Here is a 21,331-nt window from a genome sequence, read left to right on the forward strand (position 1 = left end):
CAATGTAAATTCTTGCTTCCTTAATCATAAATTAAATTACCATAAAGGCATGGATTTATTTCTGGTCTCTCTATTCTCTTCTATTGATTTATGTGTCTGTTTTTATGCCAATACCATGCTGTTTTTATTACTATGGCCTTGCAGTATAATTTAACATCAGGTAGCGTGATACCTCCAGCTTTGTTCTTCTTTCTCAGGATTGCCGTGGCTATATCAGTTTTTTTATGGTTCCACATAAATTTTAGTATTATTTGTTTTAGTTCTGTGAAAATATGCCATTGGTATTTTCATAGAGATTGCATTGAATCTGTAGATTGCTGTGGGTAGTATAAACATTTTAACTATATTAATTCTTCCTATCCATGAGCATGGTACATGTTTCAATTTATTTGTGTATTCTTTCATTTCTCTCTTTAATGTCTTATAATTTTCTAGAGTATAGATCTTTTACTTCCGTGGTTAAATTTATTTTTAAGTATTATTTTTTGATGCAATTGTAAATGGGATTTTTTTCTTAATTTCTCTTTCTGATAGTTCGTCATTGGTGTATAAAATACAACTGATTTCTGAATAATAATTTTGTATCCTGCTACTTCAATAAATTCATTTATCAATTCTAATAGGGTTTTTTGGTGGAATTTTTGGAGTTCTCTATAAATGAGGTCTGACAATTATGTTTGTGAACTCAGAAAAAGTGGTACATACCTCATTGCTGAATATCACTATGGTCACCTTCAAAGTACTCCCCTTGGGAAGCTATGCACCAATGCCAGCACCAAGTCCACCCTTCAAAGCAATTTTGGAACTCTTTTTCTGGAATGGCCATCAGAGCTGTCATCGTATTACCCTTGATGTCCTGAATGACATCAAAATGTTTTCCTTTCAATATTTCCTTTATCTTCAGGTAAAGAAAGAAGTCATTGGGGGCCAGATCAGGTGAATAGGGAAGGTGTTCCAATACAGGTATTTGTTTACTAGCTAAAAACTCCCTCACAGACAGTGCTGTGTGAGCTGGTGCATTGTTGTGATGCAAGAGCCATAAACTGCTGGTGAAAAGTTCAGGTCATCTACCTTTTTCATGCAGCCTTTTCAGCATTTCCAAATAGTAAACTTGGTTAACTGTTCATCCAGCTGGTACAAATATATAATGAATAACTTCTCTGACACCAAAAAAGGTTAGCAACAGCGTTGCAACAAGTTCACAAACTTAATTGCCAGACGCCATATATTGATCCCTTTATTATTATGTAATATCCTTCTTTATCCCTTATTATTGTTTTTGTTTTAAAGTCTGTTTTCTCTAATCTAAGTATTGAAACCCCAGCTTTCTTCTCGTTTCCACTTGCGTGAAATATTTTTTCCATCCCTTTACTTTTAGTCTATGTGTGTCTTTCAATCTGAGATGAGACTCTTGTAAGCAGCATGTGTATGGGTCTTTTTTTTCTTATCCATTCAGCTACCCTATGTCTTTAGATTGGAACATTTAATCCATTTACCTTTAAAGTGATTATTGATAGGTACATAGTCATTGACATTTTGTTATTGGTATTTTTGATCTTCATTTGTTTGTTTTCTTCTTTCATCTGCTTAAAGGAGTCCTTTTAACATTTCTTGTAATACTGGTTTGGTGGTAATGAATTCCTTTAGCTTTTTCTTGTCAGAGAAGCTCTTCATCTCTCCTTAAATTTAAAATGATAACCTCACTGTGTAGAGTAGTATCAGTTGTAGACCCTTGTTTTTCATCACTTTGAATATTTCATGCCATTCACTTCCGGCCTGCAAAGTTTTTGTTGAGTAATCATTTGATAGAATTATGAGAACTCCCTTGTAAGTAACTAGTTGTTTTGTCTTGCTGCTTTTAGTAGTCCCTTTTTTTTCTTTAAACTTTGCCATTTTAATTATGATGTGTCTTGGTGTGGGGCTGTTTGGATTCATCTTGTTTGGGACTCTCTGCACTCCCAGAGAGTATATATGCATTTCCTTCACTGGGTTAGGGAACGTTCCCATCATTATTTCTTCAAGTAGGTCTTCAATTTCTTGCTCTCTCTCTTCTCCTTCTGATACCCCTATAATGTGAATGTTGGTATGCTTGATATTGTCCCAGAGGCCCCTTAAACTCTCTTCATTTTTTTTTGGATGTTAGTATGCTTGATGTTGTCCCAGAGACCCCTTAAACTCTCATTTTTAAAAATTCTTTTTTCTTTTGGCTATTTTGATTGGATATTTTCTGATACATTATTTTTTAAATCACTGACTTGATCCTCTGCTTCATCTAATCTACTGTTGATTCCCTGCAATGTATTCTTCATTTCCTTTATTGTATTCTTTATTTCTGACTGGTTCTTTTTGTGTGTTTTCTATCTTGATTTTTATGTTTCCTATCTCTTTGTTGAAGTTCTCCCTGAGATCACTGAGCATGTTTATAACCAGTATTTGGAAATCTGCGCCTGGTGTATTCCTTGTCTCCATTTTGTTTAGTTCTTTTTTCTGGAGCTCTGTTTTGTTCTTTTATTTGCAACATGTTTTTCTGTCTCCTCACTTTGGCTGTCTCCCTGTGTTTGTTTCTGTGCATTAGTTAGGGCTACTATGTCTTCCTGTCTTAGTAGAGTGGTGTTATGTAGTAGGTGTGCTGTGGGGCTCAGTGGCACAGTCTTCTTGGTCATGTGAGCAGTGCACGGCATGTGTGTCCCTTGTGTGGGTTGTGTATACTCTCCCTTTATAGTTGAGCTTTGGATGCTATTTGCAAGCCTATGGAAGGTATCCTCAGGCTCATTGGTTGTGAAGACTTTTTGTGACTACAGTGCAGGAGTTGTCATGCAGGGGCTGGCCCTACAGAGCAGGATTTGCCTCAGCAGGACTCTGGTGCCTGCCCAATCCACCTGCTGGGTCTGTTGTCCTTGAAGGCAGCTGGCTGATGCTCCAGCTTCTTTTGAAGCTGGCCACTTGGTGCACCAGCTCTAGGGTCACCTGGGAGGGAACCCGCTGCAGGTCAAGTTCAGCCATAGCCAATGCCTCACCCAGGGTCACCTGAGAGGAACCACAAGGCAATCCTGTGCTGTGCTTGGAACTGCATCAAGAGGCCAAATGTGAACCAAGGCCAACTGCCACTAGTGCCAGGCTAAGGGTTGCTCAGCCAGAGGCATGGGACATGCTAAAGCCAGATGCTGCTTGTTTGGGTTCCGTGAACCTTTGAGAGACCCTAGGAAATTCTGCTCATAAGCCAAGGCAAATGGTTCGTACAAAAAAGCCACAGGAAATGGCTTGGGTGTGCCCAAAAGTTGGTTGGGGTGGGATCTCAGAATCAGCAGGGCGTGGTAAACAAACAGTATGAACCAGCTTGATGGAGACTCAGATAAGGCAACTACCTGTATCTGCATGCTGGGAAGGGGGAGGGCTCAATAAAGAAACAATGGCTTCCACCAGCTCTCTGTCTTGGAGAAAGCTGCTCTTCCAGTCCTCATCCTAAAGCCAGACAACTCCATTCTTCCCCTTATGTCCCTGTCGCCACTCCAGCTGCTGCCCCAGCACTGGAGTTCAGAGCCAGTGATGGAGTCGGTGAGTAATTCCTGCACAGTTCCTTTAAGAGTAGTACCTGGGACTACAATCACCCTCGTCTCACTCAGCCACAATCTCCACTGGTTTTCACAACCAGAAATTATGAGGACTTCTCTCCCCAGCACTGGAACCTGGGCTGGGCAGGGGCTGGGACCCCTCACTTCTCCAGGGGGTACCCCTCCCAATTTTTAATTGTGACAGTGGATGTGGGACCAGCCTGTTCCATGTCTCTGCCCCTCCTATCAGTCTCGAGGTGGTTTCTTCTGTATGTCCTTAGTTGTAGGGCTTTGGTTCAGCAAGATTTCAGGCGATTTTCAATGATGGTTTTTTTGTAGTTTAGTTTTAATTTTAATGTATGTGGTTGTGAGAGAACGTAGGCACAATGTTTACCTACTCCACTATCTTGACTGTAACTAATCACATTTTTGTTACTGGGTTGCATGAGAACTTTATAAGTTTTGGATATTAACCCTTTATCCAATACATTTTTTTGCAGGTATTTTCTCCAATTCCATGGGTTGTCTTTTCATTTTGTTACTTTTAGAGTGCAGATGCTTTTAAGTTTGATGTTTTGCCGCTTGATTTTTTTCTTTTGTTTCTTGTGCTTTTGTTGTCATAACCAAAAAAATCATTGCCAAGACCAATATCAAGGTGCTACTTCCTTATGTTTTCTTCTAGGAGTTTTACTGTATTGGGTCTTGTGTTAAATATTTGATCCATTTCAAGTTAATTTTTGTGACTGGTGTGTGATAGGGGTCTAATTTCATTGTTCTGCATGTGGTTATCCAGTTTTCCCTGCACCATTTGCTTAACAGACTATCCTTTCCCCATGGGCTTGGCTCCCTTATAAAATATTCGTTGACTGTATATGCAGGTTTTAAAATATGGGCTCTCTATTCTGTTCAATTGGGCTATTTTCATTCCAGTATTTTAATTACTATAGCATTGTAAAATAGTTTGAAATCAGATAGTGTGTGCCTCCAGTTTTCTTCATTTTCATGTTTGCTTTTCCTATTTGGGGCCCTTTTTGATTCCATAAAAATTTTAGGATTGTTTTTCTATTTCTGTACAAAGTTCCATTGGAATTTTTATAGGGATTGTGTTGAATCTGTAGATGGCTTCCGGGAGCACGGATATTTTAACAATATTAACTCCTCTAATCCATAATTAGCGTATGTCCTTCTATTTGTCTTCTGTTCTTGAATTTCTTTCAACAATGCCTTTTAGTTTTTCTCATACAAATCTTTCACTTCCTAGGTATGTTATTGTTTTAGATGCTATTGTGAATAGCATAGTTTTCTTTAATTCTTGTTGAGATATTTTGTTAATGTATAGAAATAGAACTGATTTCTGTGTATTGATTTGATATCCTTCAACTTTACTGAGTTCGTTTCTTAGTTCTAACAGTTTTTTTTTTTTTTTAGTCTTTGGTACTTTTAATTTATAAGATTATATCATCCACAAATGAAACCAATTTCACTTCTTCCTTTCTGGCTTGAATTGCATTTATTTCTTTGTCTTGCCTGATTGCTCTGGCGGAAGTTCCATTACTATGTTGAACAAGAGTGGCGAGAGTGGGCATCCTGGTATTGTTCCTCCACATATTAGAAAGATTTCAGTTTTTTTCCATTGAATATAATGTAAGCTGTGGGTTTATTGTATATGGCCTTTGTTATTTTGAGATATGTTCCTTCTATATCTGATTTGTTAAAGTCTTTAACATGAAGGGATGTTATATTTTCTCAAATGCTTTTTGTGCATCTATTTAGACCATCATATGAATTTTATCATTTGTCTCTTGGTGTGGTGTATCACATTTATTTATTTGCATATGCTGAGCCATCCTTGCATCCCAGGGATAAATCCCACTTGGTCATGGTTCATAATCCTTTTAATGAGTTCCTAAATTCAGTTTGCTAATATTTTGCTGATAATTTTTGCCTGTATGTTCACCAGGGATATTGGTCTATAGATTTTTTCTTGTAATTTTTTTATCTGGCTTTGATATCAGAGTAATGTTGTCCTCAGATTGAGTGTGAAATTGTTTCCTCCTTTTCAGTTTTTTTGGAAAAGTTTGAGAGGACAGATGTTAGTTCTTTAAAAGTTTGGTAGAATTCGCCAGTGAAGCCATCTGGTCCTGGGGTTTTCTGTGTTGAGAGATTTTTAATTACTGATTCAAATGCCTTAAGTCATTATTGATCTGTTCAGACTTTCTATTTCTTCTTGGTTCAGTCTTTGTAGGTCATATGATTCTATGAAATCATCCATTTCTCCTAAGTTATCTAATTTATTGGCATATAATTGTTCACAGTAGTCTCTTATGATCATATGTATTTCTTTAGTGTCAATTGTAACTTCTCTTTCATTTCTGATTTTGTATATTTGATCCTCTCTTTTTGTCTTAGTTTTTTCTTAGTCTTGATAAAGATGTGCCATTTTTTCCCCTAAAACCAGCTCTTAGTTTCCTTGATTTTTTTTACTATTTTTTTTGGTTTCTAGTTCATTTATTTTGATCTGTAGTATGTCTTCCCTTCTGCTAACTTTGGGCTTAATTTGTTTCTATTTTTCTACTTCATTAAGGTGTAAAATGATGTTGTTTATTTGAGATCTAATTTCTTAATGCATTTATTGCTATAACCTTTGCTCTCAGAACTACTTTTGCAGCATCCCATAGGTTTTAGTATGTTGTGTTTCCATTTTTATTTGTTTTAAGGTAATTTTTATTTTCTTTTTGATTTCTTCTTTGACCTGTTGGTTGTTCAAAAGTGTTTAGTTTCTGCATATTTGTAGATTTTCCAGCTTTCCCCTTGTTGATTTTTGTTTCATATCATTGTGTTCAGAAAAGATAGTATAATCTCAGTCTCCTTAAATTTGCTAAGACTCGTTTTTTGTCCTATCATATGATCTACCCTGGAAAATGTTCCATGTGCACTTGAGAATGTGGATTCTGCTGCAGTTGGATGAAACATTTTCCATATGTCTTAAGTCCATTTGAGCTAAATTATGGTCGAATTCTAATGTTCGTTTGTTGATATTGTGACTGGATAATGTATCTAGTGTTGAAAGTGGGGTATTGAAGTCCTCTACTATTATTATATTGTTATATATTTCTCCATTAATAACCGGTACAATTTGCTTGAGATATTTAGGTACTCCAAATGTTTGGTGTATATATTAATAATTGTTTTATCTTCTTGCTCCTTTTATTATATTTGTTATATAATGATCTTATATATAATTATTAATGTTTATATTATTAATATAATATAAAATTTGTTATATAATGATCTTATATTATAATTATATAATGATCTTATATATAATTATGATTATTATATAATGATCTTATTTGTCTCACCATTTTGGCTTAAAGTCTATTTTGTCTGATATAAAAATAGCTATCCCCACTTTTTGTTGGTTTTCACTTGCATGGAATACCTTTTTTCATCTCTTCACTTTGACTTTATGTGTGTCTTTACTATTGGGGTGAGTCATTTGTAGGCAGCATGTAGTGAGGTCTTGTTTTTTTAACATCTATCTACTCTGTACCTTTTGATTGAATTCAATCCATTTACATTTAGATTTAGCATTCATATGTAAGGGCTTAATAATTCCATCTTATTAACTGCTTTAAAAAATTCATTGGGGCATATGTAAAACATCTTGTAGATAAAATAGTCCATTTTAGTGTGATAGCAACTTATCTTCAATTACTTATAAAAACTCCACCCACCCTTTTAGTCTTCCCTTTACATTATTGATATTACAATTTCCTACTTTGTGTTGTGTGTTTGTTAACAATTTATAGTAACCATAATTATTTTCAGTACTCTTGTTTTTTATGATTATACTATAGTTGAATTTTTAACACACCATCCTAGTATGGAGTTAGTTTTGTAAGTCTGTATTTTTCACTTTGACTAATGTGTTGTATACCTTCATGTTATCATGTTGCTGATTTGTGTCTTTTCATTTCAGCTAAGAAAACTCCTTTCTGCATTTCGTGCAAAGCAAGTACAGTCATGGTAAACTCCCTCATCTTTTGATTGTCTGGGAAAGTCTTTATTTCTCCTCATATCTGATGGATAAAATATCCTTGCCTGGCAATTTTGTCTTTCAACATTTTCATTATGTGATTCTACCCTTTCCTGGACTGTAGAATTTTAGCTGAGTGATCCATTAATTGCCTAATGGGAGTTCCTTTGTAGGCTACATTTTTTTCATGTTCTTTAACATTACTTCCTAAACACACACACACCACACACACACACACACACACACGCACACCTTTTTCACAATGTGTTTGCTGCCAGAACACAGGTGTAGTGAAAACTATGGCTAAATATAATTCAAAACGGGAAAGGAAAAAGACACACATCAACATTGTTGTCATTGGACACGTGTCTGGCAGGTCTACCACTACTGGTCATCAGATCTACAAATGTGGTGGGATCGACAAAAGAACCATAAAAAAAAAAAAAATTGAGAAGGAGGCTGCTGAGATGGGAAAGAGCTCCTTCAATTATGCCTGGATTTTGGATAAACTGAAAGCTGAACATGAGCATAGTATCACCATTTATATCTCCCTATAGAAATTATGTGACCATCATTGATGCCCTGGGACACAGAGACTTTATTAAAAAAATGACTAGAGGCCTATCTCAGGCTGACTGTGCCATCCTGATTGTTGCTGCTGGTGTTGGTGAATTTGAAGGTATCTCCAAGAATGGGCAGACTGATGAGCATGCCCTTTTTGTTACTCACAACTAATTGTTGGCGTTAACAAAATGGATTGCACTGAGCCGCCTTACAGCCAGAAGATATATGAGGAAACCATTAAGGAAATCAGCACCTACATTAAGGAAATTGGCTACAACCCTGACACAGTAGCATTTGTGCCAATTTCTGGTTGGAATGGTGATAATATGCTGGAGCCAAGTGCTAACATGTCTTGGTTCAAGGATGGAAAGTCACCCATAAAGATGGCAGTGCCAGTGGAACCACTCTTCCTGAAGCTCTGGATTACATCCTGCCACCAACTCATCCAACTGACAAATGTTTGTGTCTGCCCCTCCAGATGTCTGCAAAATTGTATTGGTACTGTGCCTGTGGGCCGAGTGGAGGCTGGTGTTCTCAAACCCGGAGTGGTGGTTACTTTTGCTTCAGTCAATGTTACAACTGAAGTAACATCTGTTGAAATGCACCATGAAGCTTTGACTGAAGCTCTTCCTGGGGACAATGTAGGCTTCAATGTCAAGAATGTGTCAAAGATGTTCATCATGGCAATGTGGCTGGTAACAGCAAAAATTACCCACCAATGGAAGCAGCTGGCTTCACAGCTGACGTGATTATCCTGAGCCATCCAGGCCAAATCAATGCCAGACATGCACCTGTGCTTGACTGTACCACAGCTCACATTGCTTATAAATTTGCTGAGCTGAAGAAGATTGATCATCATTTAGGGAATAAACTGGAAGATGCCTGAAGTTTTTTAACTTTGGTGATGCTGCCATTGTTGACATGGTTCCTGTTAAGCCCATGTGTGTTGAGAGCTTCTCTGACTACCCTCCTCTGGGCCATTTTGCTGTTCATGAGATGAGGCAGACAGTTGCTGTGGGTGTCATCAAAGCAGTAGACAAGAAGGCAGCTGGAGCTGGCAAGGTCACCAAGTCTGCCCAGAAAGTTCAGAAGGCTAAATGAGTATTATCCCCAATACCTGTCACCCCAGTCTTAATCAGCTGTGGAAGAATGGTCTCAGAACTGTTTGTCTCAATTGGCCATTTAAGTTGAATAGTAAAAGACTGGTCAATAATTACAATGCATCATAAAACCTTTAGAAGAAAAGGATAATGTTTTGTGGACTATTTTGTGTGTGTGTGGGGGGGGCAGTTTTTAAGTTATTAGCTTTTAAAATAAGTACTTTTTAATGGAAACAACTTGACCAAAAATCTGTCACAGAATTTTGAGACCCATTAAAACAAAGTTTAATGAGAAACACACACACACACACACACACACACACACACACACATTCTCTCGTAGTTCTAAGGTTAGAAGTCTAAAGTAAATCAACAGGGCTACATTTTTTCTGATGGCTCTAGGGGATAATCTAGTTCCTTGCCTTTTCTGGATTTTAGAAGCCACCTGCATTCCTTGGCTTGAGGCCTCTATCTTCAAAGCCAGCAATGTAACAACTTCAACTGTCCCAACCTTGCTCCTCTCTCTCTCTCTCTCTCTCTCTCTCTCTCTCTCTCTCTCTCTCTCTCTCTCTCTCTCTCTCCCCCTCCCTCCCTCCCTCCCTCTCTCTCTCTCTTTCTCTCTCTCCGTCTCTGTCTCTCTGCTTCGATCATCAAATCTCCTTTTCTGACTGATCTTCCTGCCTTGTGATTACACTGGGCCTATCTAGATAATCCAGGACAGTCTCCCCATTTCAAGAGAGTTAACTTAATCACATCTGCAAAGTCCCCTTTACCATCTAAGGTACCATAATCACAGGGTTTGGGGATTAGGACATAGATACGTAAGGGAGGAATTATTCTGCCAAACACAGTACTTGTGCTCCTTATGTGAACTTGAGTAACATTATTTCTTCACATGTATTTTTAAATTAAATTTAGAAGTAACATTGGTTAATAACATTATATAATTTTCAGGTGTACATTATAATTTGATACCTGTATACTCCATTGCATGCTCACCACTCAAAGTCTAGTTTCCTTCTTTTACCATATAGTTTATCCTTTTTATCCAATTCACCCTCCCTTACCCCTTAACCTCTGGTAACCACCTTTCTGTTGTCAGTAGCTATGAGTTTTAGGTTGCTTTCTTATTTTTTGTTAGTTTGCTTTTTATTCCACATGAGTGAAAACATACTTTTTGTCCTTTTCCACCTGACTTATTTCACTTAGTATAACACTTTCAAGATCCATCCATATTGTCAAAAATGGCTTAATTTCCTAGACCAGTGTTTTCCAATCAGTATTGATGATGATAAGAGTCACATGGGATGTCTGGTAGAGGTTTTTCAGGTCCATTCGCCTGCCAAGATATTTTGATTCATTAAATCTAAAATGATGCTCATGAATTTATATTTTAGCATATATAAATTTATTATCAAGTAAGTTAAGGAAACAATTACTCTGGCCTCACACAATTTCCACCTTCAAGTCAGTGACTCTCAATGTGGGGTCCCAGGACCAGTAGTATCAGTCTCCTGTGAGAACTTGTTAGAAATATAAGTCCTCGGATCCCACCCTAGATCTACTGAATCAGAATCTCCACTGATGGGCCTCAGCAATATGTAGTTTAACAAGTCCTCCAGGTGATTCTAATATTTGATAACTACCGTGTTTCTCCCAAAATAAGACCGGGTCTTATATTAACTTTTGCTCCAAAAGATGCATTAAGGCTTATGTTCAAGGGATATCATCCTAAAAAATCATGCTAGGGCTTATTTTCCAGTTAGGTCTTATTTTCAGGGAAACATGGTACTATATTAAAGAATGTACAATTCTAGCCAACAATAAACACTGATTGTTTAACTCCAGAACAACTCCCAGGCACAAGAAATGGCATAAGATGAGGTACCTGGTAAAGCTCTTCATCCCCCATATAGTGTATTCGCCCAAGGTATATCTCCAAGGGAAATCCTTCTAGAGAACAAAAAGAGGCTGGCTGACTAGAGGACTCACTCTACAGCCAGGGCTGAGTCCTTGTTTAAGAGCTTATAATATATTCTTTGAACCAGAAACTATTGTATGTTTTCTACTTCCTCCCTTTTTAAAATGGTAGTCTTCTCCTGGTTATTTCTGCACAATTATATATTGGATATGTTGGGGTGAAGGGTAGTTTATAATTTAACTACAGGCGATGAGACTGCTAGGATGATGGATCTGAAGATAGCTGCATGTCAACTAGAGATCTTAATGTTAAATACAGTAACTGGATAGGACTTTAGGGTTTTCCCCTTTGAAGACATAAATTCAATACAAGTAGGTATAGTCATTTTTGAAAGTGGATATGTGGGAAGAAAGGTGTCCATGGATGCTTGTTACCCAAAGGAAGAAGCTATACTAGACATTTGTGATTGGTTCATGGCCTTCACTCCTCATGCCGTTGATTTTTACCAATAATCCATTTGCTTCTAGGGAGATATATCCTAGGGTTCAGGGATGGAACACATGCCCTGGCTAAGCCAACCAGTGCATTTCATCCAAGAGACTTCAGTGATAGGTCCAGATATATGACCTAAGCCAGTTCAGAACACATCACAGGACATATATTATTTGTCTTTGTTTAGACTGGAACTGTGGTAGCCTGGAACTCCTGGTCCAATTTTGCTACCAGGAGGAAAGGAAAACTAAGAATGAAATTGATATACACTAAACTATTGTCTGTGTCTATGAGTTTCTGTTTCTCATTTGTGTTAGTGGTTGCCAGAGGGTAACGGGGGCGGGGGGTGGGGGGTGGGAGATGAGGGTAAGGGGGATCGAATATATGGTGATGGAAGGAGAACTGACTCTGGGTGGTGAACACACAATGGGATTTATAGATGATGTAATACAGAATTGTACACCTGAAATCTATGTAATTTTACTAACAATTGTCACCCCAATAAATTTAATTTAAAAAAAAAAAAAAAAAAAAAAAAGAAATTGATATACAGAGGAGGGAAAATTCTAAAGAATCACACAGTGAGCCTGAGCCTCAATCAAACTGTGCTGGAAGCCCATCTAACCTCTGGATTGTTTTAGTTACATGAATCAATGATGCTTGGTAACTGCTTAAACTTGTCTAAAACTGCTTAAAACTTATTTAAACTTGTTTCCTGTTTGTCATGCGGGGCGGCCGGTGGGGTCTCTGCTCCTGCTCCCCACAAGAGAACACAGGATATGGTGAGGCCAAAAAGGAACACCCACGGAGCCATAAGTAGGGGAGTCATATCACTATACTCTCTCTGGCAGCATCCATCTCTCTGCAATCCGCTCTTCTTAGCTCAGCCACCATCTTCTTGCTAGCCCCCATTTTCCTGCTAGCGTAGCCACAGCAGTTATATTAGTGGCCAATGGCTCACTGGTTACAGCTGACGGCCAACTAGCCACAGCTGATAGCTATCCAATCACACTTGATGGCCATTTACTACTTCAGCCAGCACCTTTCTATGTGAGGCCGAGAGCCTGGAAACTGCTTTCTGGGGCTCTGTCCCCACACTCCACCCTTACAGGCTCTCGCCTCACAATCTACGCAATAAGCGTCTTCCACGAGGGGCCCTGTGCGAGGAGCCTGAGGTGAATGCAATATCCTGGGCACAGCTAGGCTCTCTGGGCACAGCCAGGGTTTCTCAGGGCACCACCAGTACTTCTGGGCACAGCCAGACTTCCTGGGCTTCTTAGGGTACCACTAGTCTTCCCGGACACAGCCAGGGTTTCTCAGGGCACCACCAGTACTTCTGGGCACAGCCAGACTTACTGGGCTTCTTAGGGTACCACTAGTCTTCCCGGACACAGCCAGGGTTTCTCAGGGCACTGCCACTCTCTCTGGGAACAGCCCGACTTCCTGGGCACAGCCAGGGCATCTCAGGGCACAGCCAGACTTCCTGGACTCAGCCAGGGCTCTAAGGGCACTGCCACTCTCTCTGGGCCGCTCAGGGTACCCTGCTGGAACAACAGCAACTCACAATCAAGGTGCTTACATATTCTCAATGGTGGCCAGTCAAGACACAAAAGCAAATATCCCCCAGTTCCACTACATGGTGGTATGTTCCCAAACAAACAGTCAAGCTGTCCATTAAATTAGGGATGGAAGGCAATTCCCCATAGTCCATAGTCATTCACCAGGGCTGTCCTGGGAGTGAGGGACAACCTTGACCTCACCCTCATTTCCCATGGAGGACTCAGCAAGCCTTTCCTCCTGGGACAAGTCCCGCATCCCAGCTGCCTGAGCAGGAACTTCCCAGCCCACAGGGCCGCAATGACCTTTGCTTTCTCCGGCCTGTGCTGGTTGGGGAACCGTCCACATCTTTCCACCTCTCCACAGGGCTCCATCTCTCCAGCAGCTGTATGGCTTTTCCTGTGCTGGTGGGAGAACCGTCCACGTCCTCCCACCCCTCCATGGGGGTCCAGCTCTCCGGCAGCTGCTCCTCCTGGTTTTCCAGAGACTGAGTGTTCATACACACAAACTGCTCCACCGCCTTTTGGAGAGCTTTGGCCGGCACCATATCCTGCTCGCTGCGCTATTTGTCATGCAGGGTATCCTGCCGACTACACCATGTGTCATGCAGGGCGTCTGGCGGGGTCTCTGCTCCCGCTCCCCACAAGAGAACGCAGGATATGGTGAGGCCAAAAAGGAACACCCATGGAGCCATAAGTAGGGGAGTCATATCACTATATTCTCTCTGGCAGCATCCGCCTCTTGGCAATCCGCTCTTGTTAGCTCAGCCACCATCTTCTTGCTAGCCCCCATTTTCCTGTTAGCGTAGCCACAGCAGTTATATTAGTGGCCAATGGCTCACAGGTTACATCTGACGGCCAACTAGCCACAGCTGATAGCTATCCAATCACACTTGATGGCCATTTACTACCTCAGCCAGCACCTTTCTATGTGAGGCCGAGAGCCTGGAAACTGCTTTCTGGGGCTCTGTCCCCACACTGTTACATGCAGGAAAACATTCTGTTAGAAAAGGCAAATGAAAACTATCATCATAAATTTACATATGACAGTAGATATGAGTGGAAGTTAGAATAAAAAAAAAAACCTGATGATTTCATTTTGGGGTTACTGATTATATTACCTTAATTTTTCCCACAGCTTCAATTTATAGTTGATCTCACTTTAACTTACCTCATTAAAAATATACTTGCCTCTTTCAAAGAGTTCCTTCTACAAAATTGATCACATTCACATACATTTCACATTCTACTCGTCAGAAAAATTTGCCTGGCAGAATAAGTGGATTTGCAAGGACATGTAAGTTTTCATTAAACTATGTTCAGGTTTGAAGGTTTGAATTAGTCACACCTCCTTCCTTTCCAGATTCTAAAACAACTGAAAATATATACAGGAATCAAAGTAGGATTAAATATCAGCTTTAATATATTGTTAAGTGAAAAAGCAAAACTCAGAACAGCATGTATAGTATGCAACTATATATATATATATATATATATATATATATATATATATATATATATATATATATAAAACCCTGATAAACACACATACAAATTATGCTTGTAAATACATGGATTATCTCTGCAAGAATACATAGTAACTGGTACCAGTGGTTACTTTTGGAAAGTGGGACAAAGGGACTGAGGTCAGGGTGGGAAGGAGGAAATGAGACCTACGTTTTACTGTATACCCTCTAGTACTGTTTTATTTTTACCAGAGGTATGTGTTTTTTTCCAAAAACAATTTACATATTAAAATTTTAAAAAGAATAAAAACAGATACCAGCTTTATTGCTGATAGATCTGGACTGGATAACGTGGTTTAGACCTGAGCTTGAAATGTACTTCTATCACAAGTCTAAAGTGGACGTTTACCCAGCCATATAGTGAAGGACTGAAGTCTTTCCCATATTTTGCTGTGAGGAATGAGCTCGAGAGTCAAGGGGGGGGGCTAGGCTGCTTATCCATAATAACCCTTTCTCAATTTTACCAAGTTATTTATTCCTCTTCCCATATGGAAGACTGAATGAGTGGCAAGTGGAGATGGGAAGAGGTTTCCTTCCAAATATTTTTGAGAGGTGAAATCCTTTATTTTTTTTTTCTTCAGTCAGGAACATGGAGAGAGGCAGAAGATAGATCCCATCATACCCTTGGCAATTTTTGTTCTTTTAAGCTATAGTGGTCAACACCCCAAACCATGGTTAACAAAGAGGACTTGGATGTCCCCTTCATGGGAGACCAGTAGTATCTTAGGAATGTCCTGCTTTCACCTATGGAAGACTGGTGAACAGTTCTGTTTTTGACCCTAGAAGGCTCTGAAATAAGTTAGAATAGAACAGAAATTAAATTAATTCCAAGGCTACGTTATACCCCAGGCTGAAAATTCACTCACTATTTTATCCCCAATTTACAACTGTGTCCAGACACACTATATGACACAACTTACAAAGATTACACAATGATCCCCAAAGATAGCACGTTAAAATACTCAAAAAATTACAATATCAACAACATAATGGAAATTCCTCAAATTGAACTATATGAAACCCACACCAACTATTAAACTCCAAGGGAGAAATGAATGCTGCAAGTTAAATTTCTATTTTAAACTCCAAAGGAATTAAAGTCCAACATTTTGTCTTTCCTAATTTCTTGTTTTCTCATTTTAGCCATACAAATCTCACGAAGATGTCTGGACAGATATGGAGTTCCTTCAGCAGCTGCAGCCTGGGCTGTGTTCCTCTTGACTGGGTGTAGTTCTCCCCAGACTTTAGGAGCTGAATTAATCTAACGCCACAACTGCGTGTTATACATTTTTAAGAGTCCACAGTATTAATAGGACAAAAGATTATTATAGTATTATTCTCATATCCAAAAAATTGGAAAGCACACTAATTCCCAGCCACTAGAACATATATCCCAAGCAAATTTATGTCCCTAGGACTTAGTAATTAGGGTAATACAAACCTACATTGCTGTTGTTAGTCAAATATCTGAGCAGAGACTTAGTGGTATCAAAAGGAAGAAAAGTAGACAGAGAAAACATGGGAGAAAAGAATGATTTCTTGGTTTCATCCTCAACAGGATGCCAGTCTGTCTGTGCAAGCAGTCTGGAATCCATGACCTGTGAACTTAAACTAATTTGGGAAATCTTTCCCAAGTGTTTGATTGTACTGCCATAAGTCCCAGCCCCAAATTTGCAGAACTCCAAAGCCTGTCTGTTACTGCTAATGGAGCCTCTACAGCAACCCAATGAGAAACCATTGGGTTTTGCCAGGTGCTTCTCTCCAAAACCTTGTTTTTCAACCATTCTTTCTTAGGCTTTGGTTAACCTTCACGAATGCCTTCAATAATGGAAGGTATATGTCATGGGGGAGACCCTGCTCACAGCGCCATTTGTCGTGCAGGGCGGCCTGCGGGGTCTCAGCTCCCGCTCCCCATACAAGAACGCAGGATATGGTTAGGCCAAAAAGGAACACCCACGGAGCCATAGGTAGGGGAGTCATACCACTATATTCTCTCTGGCGGCACTATACTCTCACTGGAGGCTGGATCCACACTGTCCGCAAACCGCCATCCACACTTGCCAGCCCAGCCGCCATCTTCTTGCTAGCCCCATTCTTTTCTCTTTTCTAGCGTAGCCACAGCAGTTATATTAGTGGCCAATGGCTCACTGGTTACAGCTGACGGCCAACTAGCCACAGCTGATGGCCATCCAATCACAGTTGATGGCCATTTACTACCTGAGCCAGCACCTGTCTATGTGAGGCTAAGAGCCTGGAAACTACTTTCTGGGGCTCTGCCCTCACAGTATAATATCCATTCCATTACTTATTTTTCTGCTGCAATAGGGCTCACTCTTATCTGCACATATGAGTATCTTAGGACCAGCCAACAAATAAGATAAAACTGAAAAACAAAACATTAACAAACATCTAGTAGATTTCCATCTGTTAATGCCAGCAGAAAGCACTTAAAACATTAAGCCTATTGATCATCTAGCACTGATTCTACTCTATGTGTTCCATGGTTCTGCTATGGTACCATAGTAGATGGGCCCACCAGTTCCTACAAGGAAGCAAAGCCTACTTTCAGCCTTTATTCTAGCAAGTGCCTTGCCCACCTAATCTGTTGGGACTCGGAAGTCCCCCCAAAAAACACACCCAAATCTAAAATCTCACTAAAATTTCTGAGTCTCTCTTGGTATAGAAAAAGAACTTGTACCTCAGCCTGATTCCAGATTTTTGCCCTTTCATTTTGAGGTCATGGAAAGGCCTGACAACCCTTGCTAAACCCAGGTTTTACCCTGTGACTGAGAACTCTAGCTAGAGCCTGGCTTAATGCTCGATTGGGCTGGCAAAGCCCACTTATGCTAAAGTCAGCCTGCACAGCCTGTGTCTGTTAAAACCCACTCCTGGGGATGTAAAGTACAGCATAAAGAACATAGTCAATAATGTTGCAACAGCTATGTATGTCAGGTGGGTACTAGACTAATCCGTGGGATCACTGCATAAATTATGCAAATGTATAACCACTATGCTGTACACTTGAAATTAATATAAAATAATACTGAATGTTAACTGTAACTGAAAACATAATTTTAAAAAACCCACTCCATATTTTCAGGTACTAGCCAGAGATACTGAAGACAACAGAGACCCTAATGCCATTGATGACCAACCTTGATTTCTCCACTTGGAGTTTGGTTCCCAAATGCTTGCCCTCTTATCGATTTCATAAGATTCTCAGCCTATGCTTATGTAGGACAATGAAAAGTAATTACCCTCTTGATTTTGAAACAAGTTGAGCAATATAGGTATAAGAATCAGAAAGGGAGAAAAATGTTAGTCTTACTTTCAGTACAGTTAGAATTGAAAATGCAACTTGGACAGGAGACCAAAATGGGCTTCCCACTCTTCCCCAAATTAGACCTTTGAAGCCATCTGTGGGGAACAGTTGAAGTCGCAAAGACACTTACCCAGCCAGTCATACTGAATATCTCAGGAAGATTCCCAGTTCAATGAGTACAGAGAGTCCAAGTGCCCAAAAGAATGAGGCAACAGGTGCTCAGCTACGTTTAACCTATCAACACCACCCAAGATAAAAGTATGGGCCAATGGATGTCAGATTTTACCCTTCTCACTAATTAGATAAATCAATCATTCTCCTGTGGGAAGGAACCAGTAAAAAGGTTGGAGAGAATGGCAAAAGGTTTCTTGCAAAATGACAGGGTAGAAGTTCCTTTTTTTTTTTTGACCAGGCAAGTGTGCAGAAAGGGAGAAGATGGTTCTTACAAATTGGAAAAAGCAATCAAGACTTTGTGTGTGAATAGATTTTACAAATAGTCTCACATATTCGGCAAATTTCAAGGTGACCTCTAAGATGTTTTTACCAAATCATAGACATAGATATGGAAATTGTCATTAAATTTTATGAAGTACACAGAGGGTTTTGCTTCTACCTGATGAATGACCATGCCAGCTCTCTTGGAGCCATCATCTTTGGCATATTCCACCTGTTTGCCTACTAGGTTGTCTACGACTTCTCCTGGCTCCCTCTCTGCAGGAGGAGAGTCATTGGAATCAGGAAGGATGCATAGGTCACTGTCTTTATAATCATCTAAGAGCTGGTACATATATAATACAGGATCTTTTTCATAGGTAATGTAAAACCATGTTTTCATGACAGGTGCCTGAGATAAGACCATCCCCCTCCATTCATTTTTGGAACCTTCCCCTGTCTCAAAAATATGTTCCACTGCTTTGCCAATCATAATTTCTGTTAAGTGTGTATCACTGATTCTAGAGGATGCAACTCTTTTAGGAAAGACTTCAAGTGATGACACTCTTTCATCTCTGTGCAGTTCCAATCCATAAACACAGTCAAATCCATCATATTTGATAAGATACAGAGAGGGATTTACAGGTACCTGATCCAGGATGGTTCCCTTCCACTCTGTTAGAGGTTCATCTCCGTCTTTCCATCCGTGCCGAATTCTGCAGCCCACAATATTCCTCCAAGGTTGGGAGGTGGGTTGACTCCTATGCTTCTTGTGTGCAGCCTTTCTCTTTATCATGGTAATAGGCACACTGGCATGTCTTGCGCCTGTTCTGGACCGCTGCCCTGCAGTCGCATTTCCAAATGGGATCTTCATGCCTGGGAGGAGCACAGTAGCAAAGCAGGCCAAGAAAGGAAATTAAGAAAAAATAAATTCAATGCATGACACGGTGAGCTTTGTCTCCTAATTAGTGCACTCAGTGCACCCACGCCTAAGTTATTCCTGAAAGCTACACGAGAAAGCTGGCAATCAAGGCATCCTGGCGCGTGCCTGCAGAAACCTTCCTCCCAGTTCGTTCCAGCTACGCAAGAGCGAGGGAGTTGCGGTTAGGGTCAAAGTAATAGGGGGCATCCCCCTATTCATCCCGCCCGGAGTCCAACACTGTCCATGCCAGGTGGCACAGACTCCCCAAGTCCGGGTATTGCGGGCTTCATGCGCCCAAATCGGACATCTTGGGAGGGGGGCGCGGAGAAGACGGTCCGCAGGCGCTGAGCCTGGAGCTTGCGAGACGTGAGAGGGGAGAATCCGTGGGCGAGGAGCCTAGGATGGCAGCGGGGCAGGCGAACAGGATAGCGGCTGTGTCTCCAGCACTGTGCTCGCGGACCCTCTGCCTCCCTGCCCGCGACGAAGGCCCCTCTGCCACTTTGGCTCGTACCAGCCGGTACAGCCGCAGCAGTCTCCTCCCTCTTTGCGTAGAGCAGCTTCCTGCCAGGAGAGAGGCCTCCCCTTCCTGCCAGACACCGTGCGCCCCTCTCCCCCAACTCTCACATCGACCTCTGCCCTGAACCTGGGAGGTGCTCTTAGGCTCCCCGCCCCGCCCCTTTCCAAAATCAGGAGCAGCCTGGCTCACAACCCCCAACTCTAACTACGTAGTGTCGCCTTCTCCAGTTCAGGGCCCCCAGGCTCCCCACCCCCAGCTCAGCGCCCCTGCCCCATCTGCCTTCTATCTTCCAGGAATTCTTCCTTTCCTTTTCTCCCTGCCCTTCTGGAGTTATTCTTTATATACAGAAGCCTGCTTTTCCTGTCATTTAAGGGGATTTGAGTTAGGATGAGAGTAATGCTCAAGTGCTCAGTCTGCCATCTTAACCCAATCTCGAGGTAATTTTTACTGATTGGTCGTTTCTGGACTTTACTTATTGAGGATATATTTTTTCTTTTTCTTCATTGCACAACGTGGGCATGGTGTAAAATTAAGAAAATTGACATGAAAAAAATAATCAAGTGTAAGCCCACCTAATATTTCCCACAGCTCATAGCAAAATATTAACATTTTTTATTGCCTTTTTAACTAGCTCTTACAAAGCTGGGATAATTTTCCATATGTATTTTCATGTGTGCCCTTTTTCATATAGAATAAACATTTGCCCAGTTTATTAGATATTGTTTGAAACATGTTTTGTAGTACCTTCATTAAAATCAGTGTAAGGACATACTCATAATTTGACCATTCCCTCCAATCTTCAGATGTTTAGGTTTTTAAACAAAAGCTTATAAATGAGGCTTGCACACGAATTATTAAATCTGTTCCCTTGAACAGAATAATGTAGTCATAAACCTGTAATCAAAACAATTACTGTAATTATAATAGGAATTTAGTATATCAACACTGAGATTTATAATCTGTGGAGAAAGACTTATTTTATAAGTGATTCAGCCATTTTTATTCCATTATGTAATATAGTAATAGCTGCCCCAGAGGAGTACTTTGAAGGTGACCACAGTGATATTCATCAATGACGTATGTAGCACTTTTTATAGGATGAGTCCGTGAACCTAATTGTCAGACCTCGTATATACACAGAGGGTGCCAAAAAAAAAAATGTATACACATTTTAGGAAAGTAAAACTGTATTAAAATTGTAATACTCAATATATACCAGTAACAAAAGATGAATACAAGTCACGTTTGACTTCTGCAATTGCAAGAGGTGCTCAAAGTGGTTATCACCAGCATCCAGACACTTATGATTATGGCACACTACTGCTTGAGCAACACTGACCAAAGTGTCCAATTGTATTATATATATATATATATATATATATATATATA

At 40.1% G+C, this 21,331-nt stretch overlaps 2 protein-coding genes across 3 annotated transcripts in view; both read right to left on the bottom strand.

Annotated features, from left to right (window-relative positions):
- Window positions 1-19,284, bottom strand: part of LOC109438890 (BTB/POZ domain-containing protein KCTD12) — a 118,300-nt gene extending 99,016 nt beyond the window's left edge. Inside the window, exon 1 of one of the 2 annotated variants that reach the window (XM_074324297.1) lies at window positions 19,153-19,284. The gene's annotated coding sequence lies outside the window, so the exon portion shown is untranslated. The remainder of the gene's footprint in view (window positions 1-19,152) is intronic. The other variant, XM_074324298.1, reaches the window with a different exon arrangement.
- Window positions 14,763-20,105, bottom strand: SPIN3 (spindlin family member 3). Its single transcript, XM_074324300.1, has 2 exons — window positions 16,979-20,105; window positions 14,763-16,437 (listed from the first exon to the last, which is right to left on the bottom strand). Exon 1 carries the CDS (start codon window positions 19,375-19,377, stop codon window positions 18,601-18,603), a length of 777 nt encoding a protein of 258 aa, XP_074180401.1. The 5' UTR covers window positions 19,378-20,105; the 3' UTR covers window positions 14,763-16,437; window positions 16,979-18,600.
- Window positions 20,106-21,331: the final 1,226 nt, after the last annotated feature.

This window comes from Rhinolophus sinicus, chromosome X (genome assembly GCF_036562045.2).
Source record: "Rhinolophus sinicus isolate RSC01 chromosome X, ASM3656204v1, whole genome shotgun sequence".
Lineage (NCBI taxonomy): Eukaryota > Metazoa > Chordata > Mammalia > Chiroptera > Rhinolophidae > Rhinolophus > Rhinolophus sinicus.

Bases quoted from the DNA above. Each gene is read 5' to 3' on its own strand.
- SPIN3 (XM_074324300.1), bottom strand. From the start codon at position 19,377: ATGAAGATCCCATTTGGAAATGCGACTGCAGGGCAGCGGTCCAGAACA.